Source organism: Protomyctophum bolini (genome assembly GCF_963924005.1).
Source record: "Protomyctophum bolini genome assembly, chromosome: 18".
In the NCBI taxonomy this organism is placed as follows: domain Eukaryota; kingdom Metazoa; phylum Chordata; class Actinopteri; order Myctophiformes; family Myctophidae; genus Protomyctophum; species Protomyctophum bolini.
In genome coordinates this window covers 23,924,436-23,944,412 of record NC_137879.1, presented here as the reverse complement: position 1 = coordinate 23,944,412, position 19,977 = coordinate 23,924,436, and the positions used below count along the sequence as shown (strand labels likewise).

Genomic DNA, 19,977 nt, shown 5'->3' with positions numbered 1-19,977 from the left:
CATGGGTCTATTTGCCACATAGTGAAAATCACCACTGCTTTTAGCCTACTAATTCAAATAAAATAATGCAAATAGGCAGTTCATAATTTAATTTAAAAAAAGTAAATACGGTAGTTTAATATGGATAATAGAGGAAAGATAAATGGAAAAGTGTGTTATAATTGTATAAGGTGTATAATTATGTAATATCAGTATCACAGTACAGCCATTCTAGGGCTAACACTGTACATGTGCTCATTGTGCTGTTTAGATTTCAATTGTTTCTTTTTCTCATCTGAATGTGGTCTGTGTAGGTCTCCCTCTCTGTGATTGGCTAGGGGGTTGTCACGGGAACCACACTAGAGACCAGAGACCATAGAGACGACTTGTCCAACCAACTAGCCAATCACAGTGCTGGCGTCCTTCCAGGCTATGAGAACCATAGGCTAGAGCTAGCATCCCATCCACAGAGTCACATGACGATGAAGCATGTCATGTGATTACTCAATTGTGTTGTGTAAAGAAAACTGCCAGTCAGTGTGCTGATGTAGGTTAAGCATATTGCTTTTACTGCTGGATATATTCTATATGTTACATATTTAAAGCAAGGAAACAGTTGACACAACATATATGTGCTATTTCGAGCTGATGTACTGAACGAGGTAAGTAAGGGTGGTACATGGTCGTGTTTTTTTAGACCATGTTTTGACGCTATTTGTCACTTAAGCCCCCGGTTAGTTAGCATTATTATTAGCCGCCTAGCCTATGCATTTTGTTTGCCTTTACAGGGTATATGAATGAATGTCTAAAAGTATAGTATATAAAAATACCTCCAGTTAGAGTGTCTTGTGATCACTTCTAATTTGATTACAGTAGAGATACTGTACTGAAAGTTTATTGTAAGTTGTTTTCCTGTACCCTGTTCAGGCTTCACAGGGGGCATGCATTGCAGCTGTGTCTGTTGGTGAATAACAGTTGAATTCCATTTCCCCGTCTCCACCTGCACATCTCACAATGGTAAGAAAAACTGTTATGCTGTATGTGGGTCACAGCCTCACAGGTCCTATTCACCTCGCAGAATAGGAATTATGATGCCTCAATTTTGTGCAGAATAGATTTCCTTGCAGCATGTAATATGGGGAAAACTATAACTGCAATTGGTCAGAGGGCTCTGGGGTGTTTGTGTGTGTGTACAGATTGCCTTTTATTTTTATTAATTTTATTTAGTTTTTATTTTATTAGGATATTTTTTAACTGCTAGATACACTACATAGGAACTAAAGGCTTGATAGAACATAACAGCTGACTCATTTTGACACATAAATATCATGCATTGTTAGGAACAGTGTATTTGACACATTGATATAAAAATGTCCAAGGCTAGAGTGCTATGCATAGTTTAAAGGGGACATGAACCTCATAGTAAAAGCATGGATTTCTTTATTGTGGCTAACAGTGTGTCGGCTGCAATACTAGGGGACCTGCAGGTCAAATTCTCCAGCAACTTTTACACTCACAATCCAGTTAGATAAGATATGATTCATTTTATTTCCCCATACATCACATAGTCTCCTCTTACCACAAAACCACAGTTATGGCGGCTACTGGCTAATGTTTCTTGCCTCATCAGACCCTTCAGGTCGGGCAGCTCGGGCTCCTGTGTCTGGCTGTAGTAGGCCTGAGCACAGCTCTGCTCTGTCCTGATGGTGGCACGTGTGAGGACGGGAACACCTGCTGCAACTCCCCCGATGGAGGATATGGATGCTGTCCCCTACCAAATGTGAGTCTTTCTTTAGCAGAATATCCAATGATGCAAATCAAAGTACAGTATTCATTTCGCCTGGAATGTGCAACTCAGGATACAGTATAGAATTTGCATTGAAGTTGTTAATGTCCAAAATATTGTGCTGTAATAACCAAAATGTTTAATTGGTATTTGGCTCTAGAGATGCAATTGATACCTGTTGTTAAAGGGACACTTCATCCCTTTTGGCAACCAGATCTTATTTTAATGATGTGTGGGAGACGACAAACACTTTACTGGGTTATTTGTGTGGGTAATATGCGTTTTTAAATATTTTAGTATTTCAAAGTGTCCATGATGTCATGGTTTCCGCATATCATCAATAAAGGTCTATCGAAGAAAAGAGATAAACTGCAAAAGAAAGAAATAGAATAGATAATAATGAATCCCAACATACAAATTTCAGTTTCGACATTTAGCAGATGCTTTTATCCAGAGTGACTTGAACCTTAGGTGGTCTTTACATGAGAACGGTGTTCATAGAAAATGGAAAAGTGTTTAAGGGTCCCTTAAACACAACATGGTGAAAACACCTCCCAGAGTGGAACTCTTTGAGAACGTGGTTTCCTCCCTTCTCCATGTAAACGGGCAAAACGGTGAATCCTCAAAACTTATGACATCATGGCTCATTTTGGCTCACAACGCATATGTTTATTACATTGATGCAGAGCCATATATGATATAATGGAGTTCCTACAATGAACAAGCCTCCCTCCTCGCCTACAAAGCACCACTCATCAGCGATGGTGAATGTAAAACCATGATGTAAATAAAATGCCTTGTGATAGGCGGCAGCAGTGTTTATGTAGCTTAATGTATTATAAAATACTAGCCATTACCCGTTGTGAAATACTTGCCGCCTTGATGATGGTGATGATGATGATGTTATAACCATCCCGCGGCTCGCTCTGCCTGCATGCTCTGGGCTGCCTATCAGCCTGTGTGTCCCTCGGTGCGTTAGTAGAAAGCAGGCAGCGAGCGACGGCCACAACCCCGTTGTGGTCTGGAAGCGTTATTCAAAACCCCGATAGGGTTGCGTTGCGTGCAGGGGGAGCTACCTGGTTCTTCTTCTTGTATGTGGGTGACTGGTCTATTTGGCAGCCCGTTACCGCCACCTAGTAACATTATAGCATTTTCATAAAGTGTGCGTTCTCGTGTAAAGGGTCAATAAAAAATGAGAACGCAACGGGACTTTGCCGTTTTATCTGGAGACCGTCACCATCTAAAAGAGGCATTAATCAATAAAAGAAAAGAAAATACTTAGCTAAGCTAAACATACTGTAGTGTATGCTATCTAAATAACACACGTACACGCGCTGACTCACAGACAGACAGACAGTATCTGGATAACTGTGGTGAAACTCAGTAGGTTATCTCACTCAGTAGGTTATCTCACAAAACAGTCTGTTTGAAATACAAGCGAAGCCACTGAGTCAGCCGGGATGTTTCCTGTTTTGTAACATTCTCTTGCAATGTTGTCATGTTGTTCTTGTTGTAGTCTAATGGTTTATTCATTCTAGTGTTGGTATGCCATCTGTCATGTTGCAGCCAAATTGTGGACTGTAATATCAATATTACATGATATTTGAATATTTTAATATAATATGCAATGTTTTAATCCTGTCCAATGCCCTCCAATGCCCTATGTAGGCTGAGTGTTGCTCAGACCACCTCCACTGTTGCTATGAGGGGACGGAGTGTGATTTGGTCCACTCGAAGTGTGTCAACAAGACAGTCTCCCTGCCCTGGCTGAGGAGACTTCCTGCCCAGCAGGCCATACTACCACTGCAGGTACAGTAATTCCAGCTGCACTTTGTAGAGACCAGTTCACCTACAGAACTTGTTGTACTTCAGACAGATACATATTCCATTTTACTTCACTTTTGTCTAGGTATTTTTTTCGCACTCAGTTTGACCTATGCGCTGAAGTCAATTATAATTGAGGTTTTGGCAGCAATCTGCTGGTTCTCACATCAACCTTTACGTTAATAGCATTATGTAGAGTTAATACGCCTCAATGCTTTCATCACCTGCAGTGCCTGTAAAATCATCAAAGCATTTGTTACGTTTGGCTGGCATTACCTGCTTATGTGCCTTTTTCCTCGGAGCATGGCAATCTTTGGAAATTCGATCAGCCTTCAGGCCTTCCACTAATGCTGACTACTTTAACAAAAAAATCACAACGGACTTCCCATCTGAAACCAAGATCTAATTTTACAGGTGCACTCAGCTAGATGAAAAGATAAACCAAAATGCAATGAATATTGAATAAGCACATGCCTGACACAGTCTAAAGCCCAACACACACCGGGTGCGCAGCGACGCGGCACAGGCGTTGCCGCGTGGCAATGCCTGGAAAATAGAACAGTGGTGTATCGGAGCGTCAGGCGAGGCGTCAGCCGTCAGCGTGCGTCGGACGCTGCCGGTGTGGGATAGGTTCATTGAAAATAACGGAGGCGGCTGTTTTGACGCGCGGCGTTCGCAGACGGTGTGTGATGGGCTTTACAGGAAACGACAGCACAAGATTAGATTCGATGAGAATTAGAACCTGTTGCTGTTGTCGAGGGGCAAACAACGCACGCCTTCAGTATGTTATTCTTCCCACTTGAATTGAAAGTTTACATTAATCATTAATGCTTTTGGTCTGTTTGGACATTTCAGAAATTGAGTACAAGCTTGCAAATACTTGCATCATGAGCTATAGAAGAAAAAAACAACGGCATGGTATAATTGAGAGTTTATTCTCCCATTTACATCCTAATAGAAGAGGTTTTTCAGCACTAAATACTGCTGTCATTTTCTAATCTAACTGCTAGTCCATTGCACGTGTGTTCCTGTCATTGGTATGCATGGGTTATGGTGGCTTGTCCTCCAGGAGGGAGTGAAGGCAGTCATTTGTCCGGACCAATCGTCGGAATGTCCGGACGACACCACCTGCTGCCAGCTTCCTGATGGATCCTGGGGCTGCTGTCCGCTGGCCAAGGTTGTATCCATGATTGCAACTCTCTCACACACCTATCGTACAATACACTTTGCATTCAGATATGGTGTTTATCTTGGCAGGTACTAGTACATGTAAGTAGGGGTGCAACTGTGAATTGAACTAACTTAACTAATCGATTGAATCAGTTATGAATAAAAAATATATACTGTGTATATATAATAAGTAATTCATTTTCCAAAATAGTGAAAATAGCTCTACAACCTCACAATGTACCATGTTGTGAGCTTGTACTGAACTCAATTTTGATTCATTGATGTATGTAAAAGAAAAGACCCCCCCCCCCCCCCCTGCATCATGGTTATTCGATTAATCGATAACAGAATAACAACTGATTGTTGTACACATCTCCAAGTCTACCATTATCTGGTGTAAAAAGCAGCTACTATTTAAGGGAATCCTAAGTGACCAAGAACTGATCCTCCCCTCCATAGGCGGTGTGCTGTGAGGATAAGCAACACTGCTGCCCAGAGGGAACAAAGTGTGACCTGATCCACTCAAAGTGTGTGTCCACGCTGGAGTCCTTCCCCATGTTGGAGAAATTGCCTGCTAGAAAGCGGGAGAATAAGTCTCCAGGTGTGTGTGTGTGTGTGTGTGTGTGTGTGTGTGTGTGTGTGTGTGTGATTATTTAGCTTAAGTTAATATTGTTCTTACTAGAGAGTCAAACCATGATATTATGTCTCAAGCCATAGAACCTCTTGAAAAAGCAAAGTGAGAAAGACGAAAGGTGCCACTGAAGTCTGTTGTTCTATTTTGTGATATCACCTTAATAACTTTGTATTCTTTCTTATGGCAGCTGCGACTTGTCCTGGTGGTAAGAGCAGTTGTCCAGCTGGTACAACCTGCTGCCTACTGACCAGTGGTGACTATGGCTGCTGCCCCTATCAAGAGGTATGCATGGCTCCCTTCATTTCTGTAATATCCCACATACACATACAGTACCTGTCCTCAGTTCATCTAGAGCAGGGTTTTTTAACTGGTGAGCTGTGGAGCATTGGTGGTCCGTGAAGGTATTGCATGTGGTCCCTAACCATGCATTAATTTTCTTTCTTTTGGATACATTTTGTAACCTGTCATTTGTGCGATATTAAGATGGTTGGCATTTAGGACTCATGTATTATCATTACCAATGGTCATTGGAGGAGGCTTGTGTTTCAATTCTAAAAGTACTTCAAGCTTAATCTGATAAAACTTGAACATTGACACACTGGCCTAGTTTTGTCACACTTGTTAGAGAATTAATGCATTGCAAAACAAGGTGGGATTAGTTTCTGATAAACATTTTATAATTTATATTGCACATTGTAATTGTATTTAAGGGTGTTGTAATGAAAAGGTAACTGTCTTCACATTACACTAATAATTGGAAAGCATTGAAGTGGGATAAACTACGCTTTATAGTGCTATTGCTTACTTTGATGGTAAGCAATAGCACTATAAAGCGTAGTTTATCCCACTTCCATTGAGGGAATATCTCTTCACTAGCAAATTTCTAAACTTTTGCAACATTGATATTCACAATAATGTAATCCAGTAAATATACAAGTAAATGGTTATCAGGAACTAGATGCTAAGTTACACCCTATGACTGCTGTTCAGTCTTGTGATACACTCCTCTAGTACATAGGCACTAGTGCAGTACATGATTACCATGGAATATGCTTTGCTGTTCATGCTCCCCAGATGACCCCCCTCCTTATTTTGTTGACCCCCTGACCTTTCATCTTACATGACCATTGAATTTCCAATTGCACACAAGATGCAGTACAGTATATAACAATCTAATGGCTAGATTCATTGCCATGAAAGATACTGAGCACATTCAGGCTCTCATTTCAGTGACCCCACAGTCTTTCTTATAGCATCACTCTCAGCCCAAAATGTTAGCTTTGCACACAAGATATATCATAGTCTAATGATGTGTGTGTGTGTGTGTGTGTGTGTGTGTGTGTGTGTGTGTGTGTGTGTGTGTGTGTGTGTGTGTGTGTGCGTTCTCTCAAATCCAAACAGGCTGTGTGTTGTAACGACCATCTGCACTGTTGCCCTGGTAACACAACATGTGACCTGGAGCATGAGATGTGCAAATCTGGTGACACTCGGGTCCCTCTGACCAAGAAGTTCCCTGCTCTGCCAAATGACGGTGAGATCATTAGCGCTTTTAGCAGTAGACCTGGGTGCAATGTCATCATATTAAGACCAATGTCGATATTCTATGTCTCCATATTATCACATTTCCTCTCCTCAACTACTGTACAAGTTATTTTTGGAATTGGAATTTCAGTGTTTTATGGAGCTCAATACTGAATGTAGCCTTGTTCATTCGTTACGGCGCCCAGCCCTGTAGCAGCAAGTTAATTTATCATCTATTTATGAGATTGCGTGCCACTGTTCTCTCCTTGTCTAAAGTAATAACACTTGAACTCTTGCCCTGCTGGTTTCTCGTCACTGTCAGTGGTCTGTCCAGACAAGCTGTCGATGTGCCCCGATGAAACCACATGCTGTCTGACGGCCAAAGGCACCTACGGCTGCTGCCCCATGCCCAACGTGAGTACCTGTAGCTGAGTGGTCCCATGCTCAAGGACCACCAAATTATGTATCTGGCCACGGTCCCACTTTTTTTTTTTGTCAAATCAAGCTTTATTTATATTCGTTGTTTTTTGGTGTGTCAGCGACCCCCCCACACACACACCTAGCCTAGTCTGCATTTGAAAAATCACACCCGGCGGTTGGGTGGGACGGACAGACGGACAGTTATCAGAGCGGTGTGCACCACTCAGAAATGTTTCAAACACATTCCAAATTTGTTTAAAGAAAATAGCAGATCTACAAGCTGTAGATCTCGCAAGCAAAGGGCAGATCTACAAGGGTAGATTTAACAAGTACCGGTAAATGGCATCTGCAAGGTCTGGTTAAATAGCAGATCTACGAGGTGAGTTTGTAGATCGGCTCTTTTCAAATAAGGCTATTTGAAAAGAGTAAAGTGGTTCAAACGTGTATTGTATTGTATATTTTTCCCCAAAGATTTTTTTAAATTGCATTCTGAGCTTGTAGATCTGAAATTTAACAAAGATATATTATCGCAATACAACATCTTCGAAATATATCGATGCAGAGTTAATTTGGTCAAAAGTCCTTGAGCAAGACACTGAATCCTCGACTTACTGTCAGTCACTCTAGATGAGAATGTCAGCCCAGCGACTGAAGCATATGAGTCATTGTTCAGCCATAGTAGATGTCACATCAGTAAAATTGATTTTCCTTTCTCACTCAGACACACAAGCCATGTGCACCTGTCTTCAGATCCATCTATTCTTTCTTCATGTTGGGCTGTATGGATTGGAACAGTGCCATGGGGAAGCTATTCCAAAAACTCAACAATACCACTTCCGTTTTTAATCACTGCCTTCCATTGCACTATTTATTTTGTTCCAACTAGCTGGGATGATTTCAAGGTGGCATCGCAATATTTATGGACCACACGTCAATATTTCCATTGAATTATAACAATGGAAATCATGTTGACTCATTCACGGCCAGCCCTTCCCTGTCTCCCGGTCCCTGTTTCGTTATATCTTACCTTTTTAAGAAATGTTGCGTTTAGCTTCATGCAATATCTTTTGTCAAACAGTAGTAGCCCTACCTGAACAAACTGTTATATAATGTATCACATTGCAGAAGTGGTTATATTGGTTTTTCGTCCCATTTCATTTTGTACAGGCGGTGTGCTGTTCGGACCTCCTACACTGCTGTCCAGCTGACACCCAGTGTGACCTGGTCCACAGTACCTGTGTTTCGGTCCTGTTAAAGACCATCACAGCCACTAAGATCATCACCGGCCCGGTGACAGCACCCGCTGAGACGGCACTCGCTGAGACAGCACCCATTGATACGGCACCCACTGCTGTACAGAGCACAGGTAGTAATTATTACATAATAAGCGCCTGATTATTATTTGAGATAATCGCAATTCTTTTTTCGTAATTGTCAGAATCGTTTCCATTCATTTGCATGAATGTAAGAATTTTTGGAAAGATTTTTTTGCGGAAATAGCAGATCTATAAGATCACGACGCGCCACGGTCGAATGCTGTGTTCAATAATATTGATTTGGACTGTCCTACGCAGATTATACATTGTCAAATCGATCGGAATTCACCTTGAGCTCACGATTTACTGTTTTCATCTCTCAGTCCGTGAAGTGCCCTGTAATGCTTCAGTAGCCTGCGCTGACGAGAGTACATGCTGTAAAACAGCCCAGGGAACATGGGTGTGTTGTCCTCTGCCTGAGGTAGGTGTGTGCGCACGATCATAGAATCTAATGTTTAGCCTTTTCTGACTGCTTCCTAATTCAATCCACTTGGCCATAAATCAAATCCAAAGTCAGGTTTTGAAGAATAAATCATATAGCAAGTGAATTGTGTAGCATTTAGCTTTCTTTGCTTTGAAAGGTATATTGTCACATGGCATTAAAATGCATCCCTATGGCCTGGACCGCTGGCCTGGCAGTTCAGGTACCTAGCTAGGCTCAGTGTAGTTCCAGTCCCGATCCCAACAGCTCTCTCTCTCTCTCCCCATTTCTGTTCTATCAATAACATCTTTAAAAAATGCATCCCCATGTACACTTTGAAAACATATCATACTCCTACAACATGCAGATTGTTGCACCTATTCGTTTCTTGTAATATTTACACCTTTTAACATGAGGCAAGAATAAAAAAATACTCCTTGCTAGTTTAAGTTATGTTTGTATTATAAGTATTTATATAAGGCCACCTTTACACAGCAACACTTTTTATTCATCGCCAGACTGTTGCCTCTCGCAATTTTCAAATGCTTCCGTCATACAGTATGGAGCAATGGAAGCTCTATCATGAGTAAAATATTTAAAGTGGAAGTGGAGCCTCCTTCCCACTTCTGTTTCGTCTTTACAGACGCGCACATTTATCCTAATATAAATAAAAATGCTGCTTAGCAGAAATGGAAATAAAGATATTCTTTCTAAAGACATTGATATGTGAATGGAAATGACAAACAAATATTTGGAATATTTGGATTTCGAAAGGTGTAGTTCCAGACTATATAGCATTCAGAGATTGTGGAATAGTTGTCTGGCTACGCGAGACTACCGTCTAAACAGAAGGCACATCTGATATTTACAAGTTTGTTGTATATTATGGACCATTGGCTACATTTGTCTGGATGGTACACTATTATGAAAGGCCCCCTGAAATCTCCTTCCTATAGGCAGTGTGTTGTGAAGATCAACTACACTGCTGCCCCCATGGTACCGTCTGCAACCTGCCAGCCTCCACGTGTGACTCTGACAACAGTGTGGTGCCCTGGCACAGCAAGGTCCCCACCTTCCCCACAGCAACAGAACCAGGCAACAGTGTGGTGCCCTGGCACAGCAAGGTCCCCACCTTCCCCACAGCAACAGAACCAGAGAAAAACAAGTGTGACAACACCACCTACTGCCCGGGAAAATCCACCTGCTGCCAGACCCCCACTGGAGACTGGGCCTGTTGTCCTTTGCACCAGGTCAGTAGGACATCCAGTACTGCTTCAGACCACACGGGTAACTGCTTTGTGGTCTTTCAAAGGTAATAGGTAATAGACTTACAATATAACAAATATTAGAATGAAGATCCTGAAGATGAAATTCCGTTGCTGTTTGTGCTATTCTATATGTTTTTAAGAGAGCTCATGACTTCTGTGTGTCTACAAAATATAAATACATTTTGCTCATGCAAGTCAAACAAACTTGCAATTAGAGAGAAGGGTTATTAAGGTCTTAATAACCACTCGGACTGTGAGGAAAATAAGGCTGCTTTTTCAGATGTCATTTTTTCTCTTGGGTTGGCTTTGAGGACCTAGTTATGATTGGCTGCCCGAGTCGGAATCAGAATCAGAATCAAAACTCTGCAACGGCCTGTGGCAACGCCATAGTATAACTCTACAGCGGCTAATGCTGTGACGTCATGTGGGTCAACCAATAGGAAGACAGGGATGGGGGTTACACCGTTTTCATTGGCTGCTGTGCTGTGACGTCATGTGGGTAAATTGTCACTCTTTATTCACTTTTTAGCCCAGTTTTATAGTCCGCCCCTGTGACGTCATGCGAGTCAACCAATAGGTAGACAGAGGGAGGGGGGCTGTGACGCCATGAAGGTTAATACATCATCATCATCATCGAGAAGAGAGCTACTCGAGCCCACACTGTTTCTTCAGGAACAGTTCTTCTACTGGCTTCAGTCGACTCCCAATTATCGATGAATAACTGAAGAAAATAATCAATAGTTGCAGCCCACTGATCCAAGTCAAATTTCTTGCCACCCCACCACCAATAGGCCGTATGCTGCGATGATCACATCCACTGCTGCCCCCGCGACACTGTTTGTAACCTGGAAGCCTCGACCTGTGACGACCCCTTGGACCTGCCGTCCTCCCTGCCCTGGGTTGTGAAGGTGTCTGCCATGACCATACAGCGACACGCTGAGAAGTGTGACCAGCAGACCATGTGTCCGGGCGGTACCACCTGCTGCAAGCAGAACTCTGGCCAGTGGGCGTGCTGTCCCCTACCTCAAGTCAGTATCTCCCTGTGTGTGTGTGTGCGTGTGAGTGTGAGAGAGAGAGAGTGCACACATTTATTTGAATGGAAAAACTTTTTCGGAATTTGATTTAAGTGAATGAAATTTGATTGCACGTTGTGTCACGATAACAGAGGTATTGTCTTATCCATGTGACATACTGTAACATGGCAAGGTTTTTAGATCAGAGAAACTGAAGGAACTGTCTTGCACGTAACTGAACCACCCAGAAGTCACTGGCTACCACAATCTAGGCTCTGGACAGCTTCAGGCTGATCAGACTATAATCCCCTTCCCCCTCACAGGCTGTCTGCTGTAAAGACCACCAGCACTGCTGCCCCGAAGGCTACAAGTGCAACGTGGCCGAGGAGACTTGCGACAAGCCCAGTGGACTCAGCCTCCCCTGGTTCCAAAAGATGCCTGCCATGCAGAGGACGCCTGCCCAGTCCATCGGCAGGGCATCCCACTCCAACATGTGTGATCCCCACGTCAGCTGCCCCAGGGACACCACATGCTGCTTCATGCACAAAGCCTCCAAGTGGGGCTGTTGTCCTCTGAGGAAGGTGAGGGCACAGAGGTCTCATCTTGGTGTACACTGACAGCCTTGTGCACAAGATATCCCTACAAGACCTACACGATCTACAATGCTATTTAAAAAGAAAACATTTGCAACATTTAAACAACACAAATGTTGTATGGGGGTCTGCGGCCAAATACAATACAATTTGGGGGTCCTTGACATGAATAGGTTTGAGGACCGCTGCACTAAAACACTACTTTCCCCATGCTCCCACCCAGGCGGTCTGCTGTACTGATGGAGATCACTGCTGTCCCAGCGGTTATACCTGCAACACCAAACACTCTTCTTGCGCAAAGGGTCATCGTGTCATCCCCTGGTTTACCAAGCAGGCTGCCCTGACCATGCCCGCCAGTGCCACGCTAAGAGACATCAAATGTGACGACGAGACCAGCTGTGCCTCAGGGACAACCTGCTGTAAGCTGAACACAGGAGACTGGGGCTGTTGTCCTCTAGTCAAGGTGGGTGATTTGGTAGACTTAGGTCATGGGTTTACTGACGCTGTGCTATTGATTTTCTGCTGACCTCCCAATTTGCACACTTGCCATTTTTCTCTTCTCATGCACTGCGTATCTATCAGAAATACTAATTGAACAAATTGATATGTTCCCATGAGATGTTGCTAGAAATAAAAACGGCACCGGTGCTTTGGACAAATAAGATGATGAACAAAATTAGGTTCCTTAACACAAATATCCTCTCATCATAACAGACAGAAATTGCACATGGTCTTTGTTCATGCGCAAGTGCACATTTGCCAATTTTTGTGAATAAATACAGTAGCTCTTAACATTCTGTTAGTGTGCAAATGACATTCAGCAATCACATTTTCCTGATGCTTTTCTGCAGCAAGGGCTGACACAGACACACACGCACACACAGCCTGTTTTGCTGTTAAGTGATAGATCTCTACCATAAAACCGTTCTCCCTCATAATGTAGCTGTGGATGTGTTCTTTTCATAAGGCAACATCATTTGGAACTGCATTACAGACACAACATGCCCCTCAAAATCTCTAGATGCCTCTGAAATCAGAGCCAAGGAAATATATTCTCTAAATCAGTGGTCCTCAAAGTGGGGTCCCTGCTGTCCTTGAGCGGATTCGAGGGGGTCCCCAGCAAAATGTGTGAAACTAATTCAGTTTAACCACTTAAAGCCTATGTACATCGGCTATAACCACTCTACGGGCTCACACGAATCTCAGGTCAGAATGGGCTAAAATTCCATACTGAGCATACTGTAGTAACACTCTTTGGCTCTCTTCCCTGCCGCAGGCTGTGTGCTGTGCCGACCACGAACACTGCTGCCCTCAGAGCTACACGTGCAACATGGAGACGGGAACCTGTGAAAAGACGGCCGACGGCCTGGTCATCCACGCGGTCCCCCTGACCAGAGTGGACGATCCCGAACAGAGAGACACCGCTACAGACAAACAGGACGTACCATGTGATGACACGGGGAGCTTCCGCTGCTCTCTGCAAGAGACATGCTGCAGGACCTCAGCCGCACAGTGGGCATGCTGCCCCTCCCCCAAGGTATAGCTCGTGAATTTCTTTCCTATTGGGCAGAAACCTTGTATCTCCACATTTCAACTTTATACGTTTTTTCACGATCGCCTGAAATAATGTGCTTGTCTTCTTTGTGTGAAAAATAGATGCGATGATACTCAATGGCTTGTTTATTTAATCCTCGATAGTCTCTGTCCCTGTAAAAGGAATGCAGCTAATGTTCCTAATATAGAACATTGTGTGACATGCTTTGAGACAGCGCTCTATGCTGCTACAGCCAGTACTGTAGCCATCTCTGCATTTCTGCCAGTGCTAGTCAGTGCTTTATGTTGTGTTGCCTTTTGTCATTCATAACGTGTGGTGGGGGTGAGGTGTGTTTGAGCATGTGCATGATATTTGGCATGATATTTGCATGTATTTAATTTTTTTCAGTATGGATATTTGAACAGTGGCTTGAATGTTTGGATGTCCAAGGCACTCAAAAACACATTATTTGATTCAAATCTCTTTACTTACACACAGGACTATTCTAAAACATGTTCTGAACACAATTTAGTAAAAGTACAATTTCTATCCCTTTGCTTTGCATTTTTGAACAGGGACAAACGTTTCGGCTATCCAGCCTTCATCAGCCTTCGACACTGATGAAGGCTGGATAGCCGAAACGTTTGTCCCTGTTCAATAATTCAATAAATATTTTGAACCGTTATTTTGTGTACGTTTTGAACAGGTAGCGCACCTACAGTCAGAGCGTGGTGGTCACATGAAGAGTATCCCTTTGCTTTGACATATTATTTTAGTATCTGTATTTATAAGTGATGGTTCAGGCTGCTGTTGCATAAGTGTGGCTTTGCTACATTACCTGCCATAGCCTGCTACTTACAGGACGTTGACCTTTTTACTTTTAATTAGACAAAGATGACTCACCATAAAACCTAACCATGGTTAGAACAGGCTTATTAAGAGTAACACTGCGCTATCGCTATTGTGGTACATAACTGGAAGTTTCTCAAGCGGAACTAACTGCTAAATGGCCAGCGGCAGTCACTGTGAAACCCTACTGTTTGGGGAGGGTGTAGAGTAGACTGTAGACAATCACATCTCCCCTCTAATAAACACACTGAGTAAGTTAACATGCTATCTCTCCCAAATGTGTTCCCTGCTGAACAGGTGCCCCAACGTACTGTACGGTTTTGTTTAATTATCTTAGTTTCATAGACTTCATCTGACTTTATTGACAGTACAGTATATAGAGACAGAAAACATGGAGAGCAGCTAATGGTCTGGCCAGCCCGGGAATCGAACCGGGGACTCACTGACAGGCATGTGTTATGTGCCCTAACCACTGGCCTTTAATCATTTTTGAGTGGAGCAACCACTTCCTTGGGCATCCGTCACATGCCCAAGGAATCGTCAGTGATGTCACATCACTGCTGATTCCTTCGTAATGGCGTTCTGTTTCTGCTGCTGTGCTTCCCAATCCCTGTGCTACTTCCTTGTTGCATAGCAGTGACATCACGGCCAAATCCTTGCTTCCTTATCGTAGCATTTAGTTTATTTTTTTATCACCAGGCTGCAGCCTGTACTGTAGCCTATATTTTCGTTCACTCGCGCTGATGAAACACCAAGGGATTATAATGCCAACATTCAACACAAGATATAAAGCTAACCCAGGTAATGTTACCCTAATGTGTCACTCTGTCTAAGTGTAAATAAAGTTAAAAAGATTAGCCTGATGAGTGATGAAACAGCCTTGGATCAAGACGGTTGACTCATCAGGCTAATCTTTTTTTTATCATCCTCTCCTTGTTGATATATTATGCCATTTAGGTCGATGATATAACTTATATGTTGTGATAATAAGCAGCAGTAGCCTCAGTCAACATGTCTTCCGTTCCGTGTGCAACGCACTGCCGCCGCCCACCACCACCACACCACATGCAGTGTTGGATGAAATAAAGTCAATGATACTGTAGCTATCGGTGCCTGTGATACGAACGGGTAACACGGCTGGTAACTGGTCCAATTTTTGACGGGCGGGGCGGATCTGGTTTTGAGTTTTATATAATTCACAGGTAACAGGCGGGTTGCGGAACTGATGATTGACGGGCCGGGCGGGTGCGGGTTACGAAAATTGGTCCCGTGCAGGACTCTGGCCTAGCCTGGGTTCCAGCCTAATTCAGAATCACGGAACGCACTGGCTACTGTTAGCCAGCTCTATTCTTTTTTTTTTTTTTTTTTTTTATTCAGGCTCTGAAATTTCACAGCTGAACAATCGCCATTCAATGTATATAGAACCACACATTTTTCATTTTTAAACACAACATAGGAAAACAACCACAATACGGACATTACAATGCACAGACAAAAAAACGAAATACAAAAAAGCAAGACAAAACGAGTACACCACAGTCTTGACATGATCACGAGAGTCTTTGTTATTCACTAACGTTCAATAAGGTACATTGAAGCGCAGTCTAGAAGGGTCCACTGTATCTAAGACTGGTTCCCATATCTTCATGAACCCAGATCCTTCCATGTTATCACAGAGGAGAGTCATTACCTCCTTGTACCAATCAATCCAAAGCTTGAGTATAGTCTTTCTCGCTATGTATAAGAGTATTCCAACCAATTTGGCATTGTGTCTGGTCCTAGCCAGCTCTATTCTAACTGCTTTTCCTCCGACAGGCCACATGCTGTGCCGATCTAAAGCACTGCTGTCCCGCGGGATACTCCTGTAATCTGAAGACTGGAGGGTGCACCCAACGTTCCCCACTGGCCTGGGACATTTCCTTCTCAGACAGAGACAGAGACTTCGGGGGCTAATCATCATGAGATGCACTGATCTTTTCAACACCACACTTACCTGCAGCACATACAGTATCATCTACATTGGGTGAGATGTTCTTTCCCCCACCTTGCTTTTTCCCCCCCTTTTTTTTTGCCTGTTTATCGTTTATTTTCCAGGCCTCTATTTTTCTGCGGTTCTCTGGGAGAACCTTGGGCTTTAGGCTACATGTGAAAAAGACTGCTACACGTTGGTCCCCCCTCCCCCCCCAAATTCCAACATATTGACATTGAGTTCCAAAGAGTTCAGCCAAGTAAATCCTCGAGATTTTCAGTATATTGCGATTTACCTAATGAAGGATTTTCAACTGAAACTTCATTTTATTAATGTTTTAATTTATAGCAAAAGACAAGTGTGCACTTGTCTCTTTGTTTTCTGTAACAGGCTGATAATTGAACCATCCCCTCTTGAGATCTCTTTGCCTTCATAAAAGTCAGTTGTTGGTTTTTTGCCATTTGAGACTAATTACAAGTACATACTGATAGTAAGACATTTTGTGAATCTTTTTTGAACAGCAGTCAGGTTACAGCCCTATTATTTACCACAATCGTATGGTGGCCATTTTGCTCTTATATCATTCTATGTGGGGGTAGGCCAGTAGCATATATCTAAATGACGGAGCGGTTGCGCAAAGACCCGCCCGGCAGCACTGTTTAATACAATTTATATGTGCAAGTTATATAAAAGTCATTTTTGTTGAATTATTCTGTATATGTATATCCAGACCATAACATAAACAAGCAGCACGCTAGCAAACAATTCACTAGTTCCTTGTTTCAATCATTTAGTTACAATTATATTACCGGATCATCTTCTTCTTAAATACACTAGTTTGAAACTCTATACCGTCATATGCATACATCTGTCGCGCGAATTATCAAAACATTAGAAAGTCGGCTAGCCGGCGTATCAGATTGTGAAAATATAATAATAATAACATGATTGAAAGAAAGAACTAGTGTATTGTCTGCGTGTGCTGCTTGCTTATTTTATGGACATACATACTGTTGACTTTTACAACTTTGTCATGAGTAAAGAAAATACTTAACTCGCACAAATAAATTGCATTAAACAGTGCTGCCAGGCAGGTCTTTGTGCAACCGCTCCGTCATTTAGATATATGCAGGCCAGTATGATGATCAAGATAAATGGCCACTGTGTGGTATGTCCAATGCCGTTCCACTTCTTTATGCAAGTGAGAATCACTGAATGTATGCGTTCCCTTGTAACAGGTGAAATGTTATCAAATCACTAGAACAAGCACTAAACCTCATTTCAAATGGCATTTCAGTTTTTTCTTCCCCTTTTGATTCATGTGAGCAAATAGCTGACCGCCAGAGTACTGGTGTTGCTCAAAACATTATCAGGTCTGGGGGTTGGTTGTATTATTGAGCAGTATAACTGTGATTTTGATATACCGGTAGTATAGGTTGGGGTTAATTTAATTTTAACTTCTCAGTGTTGTTTGCGGTCATATAATGTAGAATGGAAGAGTGCATTGAGAAGCCTGGATATACAGTTATAGTTAAATGGAAAAAGGTGGGTCTCATACAATCTTATTACCTTTATAATACTTGTGACCAGCACACATTCAATATATTTGTTTCATATACTTTCAATGCAACAAATTAGTTATTTGTCTGTAATAATTTGAAACAAGTTGTAAAATGTAGGCGTTCAGTATAATGGATGAATGCAGCTTACTTTTGGTGTGGGGAAATCAATCAATGACCATTAACAACAACAAAAAGTTTGTGCCTTTACCCCATACGGTGTGTTGGTCAAAAACATTTCTTCTGTTTTGTAATGTCTCTAAACTATTCAAAATGCACTTCAATTTGGAAATCTACTTGTACCCACTCAAGCTCAAAATAACCAGTCTATAATGCCGGGGCTCCACTGAGTGCATCGTGTTGCGTTTGGATGGCAAAAATGAACCAGGGCGAATTGGTGACCCCGTCCAAACGCAACCGTCTGCAGTGGAGCACCCTTCATTGATTGAAAAGGTAACATTCCCTGCGTTGACGGTGGCACGAAGCTGACGGACGCCCGACGGCTGCAGTAGAGCCCCGGCGTAAGATAATTATGCGAAGTAATAGTGCAAAGGAGATGTTATAAATATAGACGGAGTTCAGTCCAGATTTGTGAATACAGAGAGTCATTAATACCAAATGGGAAATACAATGGTTTTAATGTGCTTTTTTGTTTTAGATTACAAGAATATCAAATCTATTATCTCCTTTTTGGGGATTTTGCACAGAAACACTTTTGAATCACTAATGGGCTGTAAAGAAACTGTTAGAAGTGTACCTTCCCCAACAGCCCAAGTTAACACTTTTTCCATTTTGATACATTCAGTTGTTAGACTTTTATCTCCATCTATGACAGATTTTATGTTGATGGTCGGCATTCATTCCAAACACTCTACAAATGTATACCTGTATGAACTTGATGGCTCGTCAACAAGTTACCCATATTTTTGGATTTGATGAATACAAATGAAGGACTTCTCTATTGATTTTGATTTTAGCTGCATTTCTAAAGAATTTCCAGCATTGAAAAAAGGAGAGGAGAATGGTGACAAAATGAGTGAAATAAAGTTGTACAAAACAGATTGGTTTGACATACTGTATGTGATAATTTCACTCTCTGATGTCATGCAGATGAGAACCTCCCAGCCTGCCAGAGCCAAACACCCCCTGACTTCCTTTAGCCTTTTCTGTCGACATCCCTTTAGCCACCCCTTAGCCCCCTTTTTGTGTCATCAAAAAAGTTGTTGTGACAACCCAAGTAAATACATGTTGATATGCAAGCAGAGAGCAGTAAAAGAGGGGCCCCTTAACCCCTCACAGCCACAGCTGCGGGGGACTTACTCAGTTTGCATTGCTGTCTGCTTGGCAGCCCAACAATTCCACTATATCCTCACAGTAGCATAGCTTTATCTCCTGGGCCCCCTGGTGGCCAAACATCAACACTGGCAGTTCTGCTTGACTGGAAGACAATAGGAGAACGATTAGGCCTTGACACTAAATGAGGCCAGCACAGTGTGTACATTATCCTCTCCTGTGTGGCTCCATTGTTAGGCTTGAAGTTGTTTTTGTCCACTTAGAGACACTACTGTCTCTTTGGCTGAGATGCACAGAACTCATGGTTGAGTGGGAGATGTCGCATCATTTTGTTCAATTCAATAATTGGGTTTTGTTTCATTAAATTCCATACACTGATAAACTTGGGAGACGAGTACGTTTTCACATCAATAAGAGTGATTTCTCAATGAATTAGCAATTATTTACATTCATCTTGCCCTGAGCAGGCTGTCTACCATGTTTGATTTAAAGCTTAGAAAGACCCTGTTCAGCAGAATTGTATTAATTTCATCAATGCCAGTGGCATGAATGGGTGTGGATGGATGTGACCTTAAGGAGTGCTAATGACACTGGCCATCCAAATCTATGTATAGACACTTAGACCTAACAACAGTACAGAAAACTGAACTGACAAAACCCATTGACGTGTTGGCACCCTCGTTCCACAGCCCCTCTATTGGCCGGCCACTGATCCATTCACATGTTGCCAGGGAAAGAGAACCCTGCACATACACAAACACGCACACCAACCTTACACACTCCCTCCTCTGGCATGTTGCTAATTCCCATGGCAATGTGCAGATTCCA

General features: G+C 42.5%; 1 protein-coding gene across 3 annotated transcripts; it reads left to right on the top strand.

Moving 5' to 3' along the window:
* The first annotated feature begins 501 nt into the window (after positions 1–501).
* On the top strand, positions 502–18,917 carry grnb (granulin b). Of its 3 annotated transcripts, XM_080788640.1 has the most exons (17): positions 502–641; positions 907–996; positions 1,610–1,759; positions 3,434–3,574; positions 4,659–4,766; positions 5,219–5,360; positions 5,581–5,675; positions 6,795–6,924; positions 7,237–7,328; positions 8,502–8,700; positions 8,974–9,071; positions 10,028–10,321; positions 11,131–11,367; positions 11,676–11,933; positions 12,169–12,408; positions 13,222–13,482; positions 16,144–18,917. In XM_080788640.1, exons 2-17 carry the CDS (start codon positions 994–996, stop codon positions 16,279–16,281), a joined length of 2,586 nt encoding a protein of 861 aa, XP_080644766.1. In that variant the 5' UTR covers positions 502–641; positions 907–993; the 3' UTR covers positions 16,282–18,917. The 3 variants fall into 3 exon arrangements, with proteins under 3 accessions (XP_080644766.1, XP_080644767.1, XP_080644768.1); XM_080788641.1 differs by lacking the exon at positions 4,659–4,766; XM_080788642.1 differs by lacking the exons at positions 502–641; positions 907–996; positions 1,610–1,759 and adding an exon at positions 4,445–4,507 and having other exon boundaries at positions 3,524–3,574.
* Positions 18,918–19,977: the final 1,060 nt, after the last annotated feature.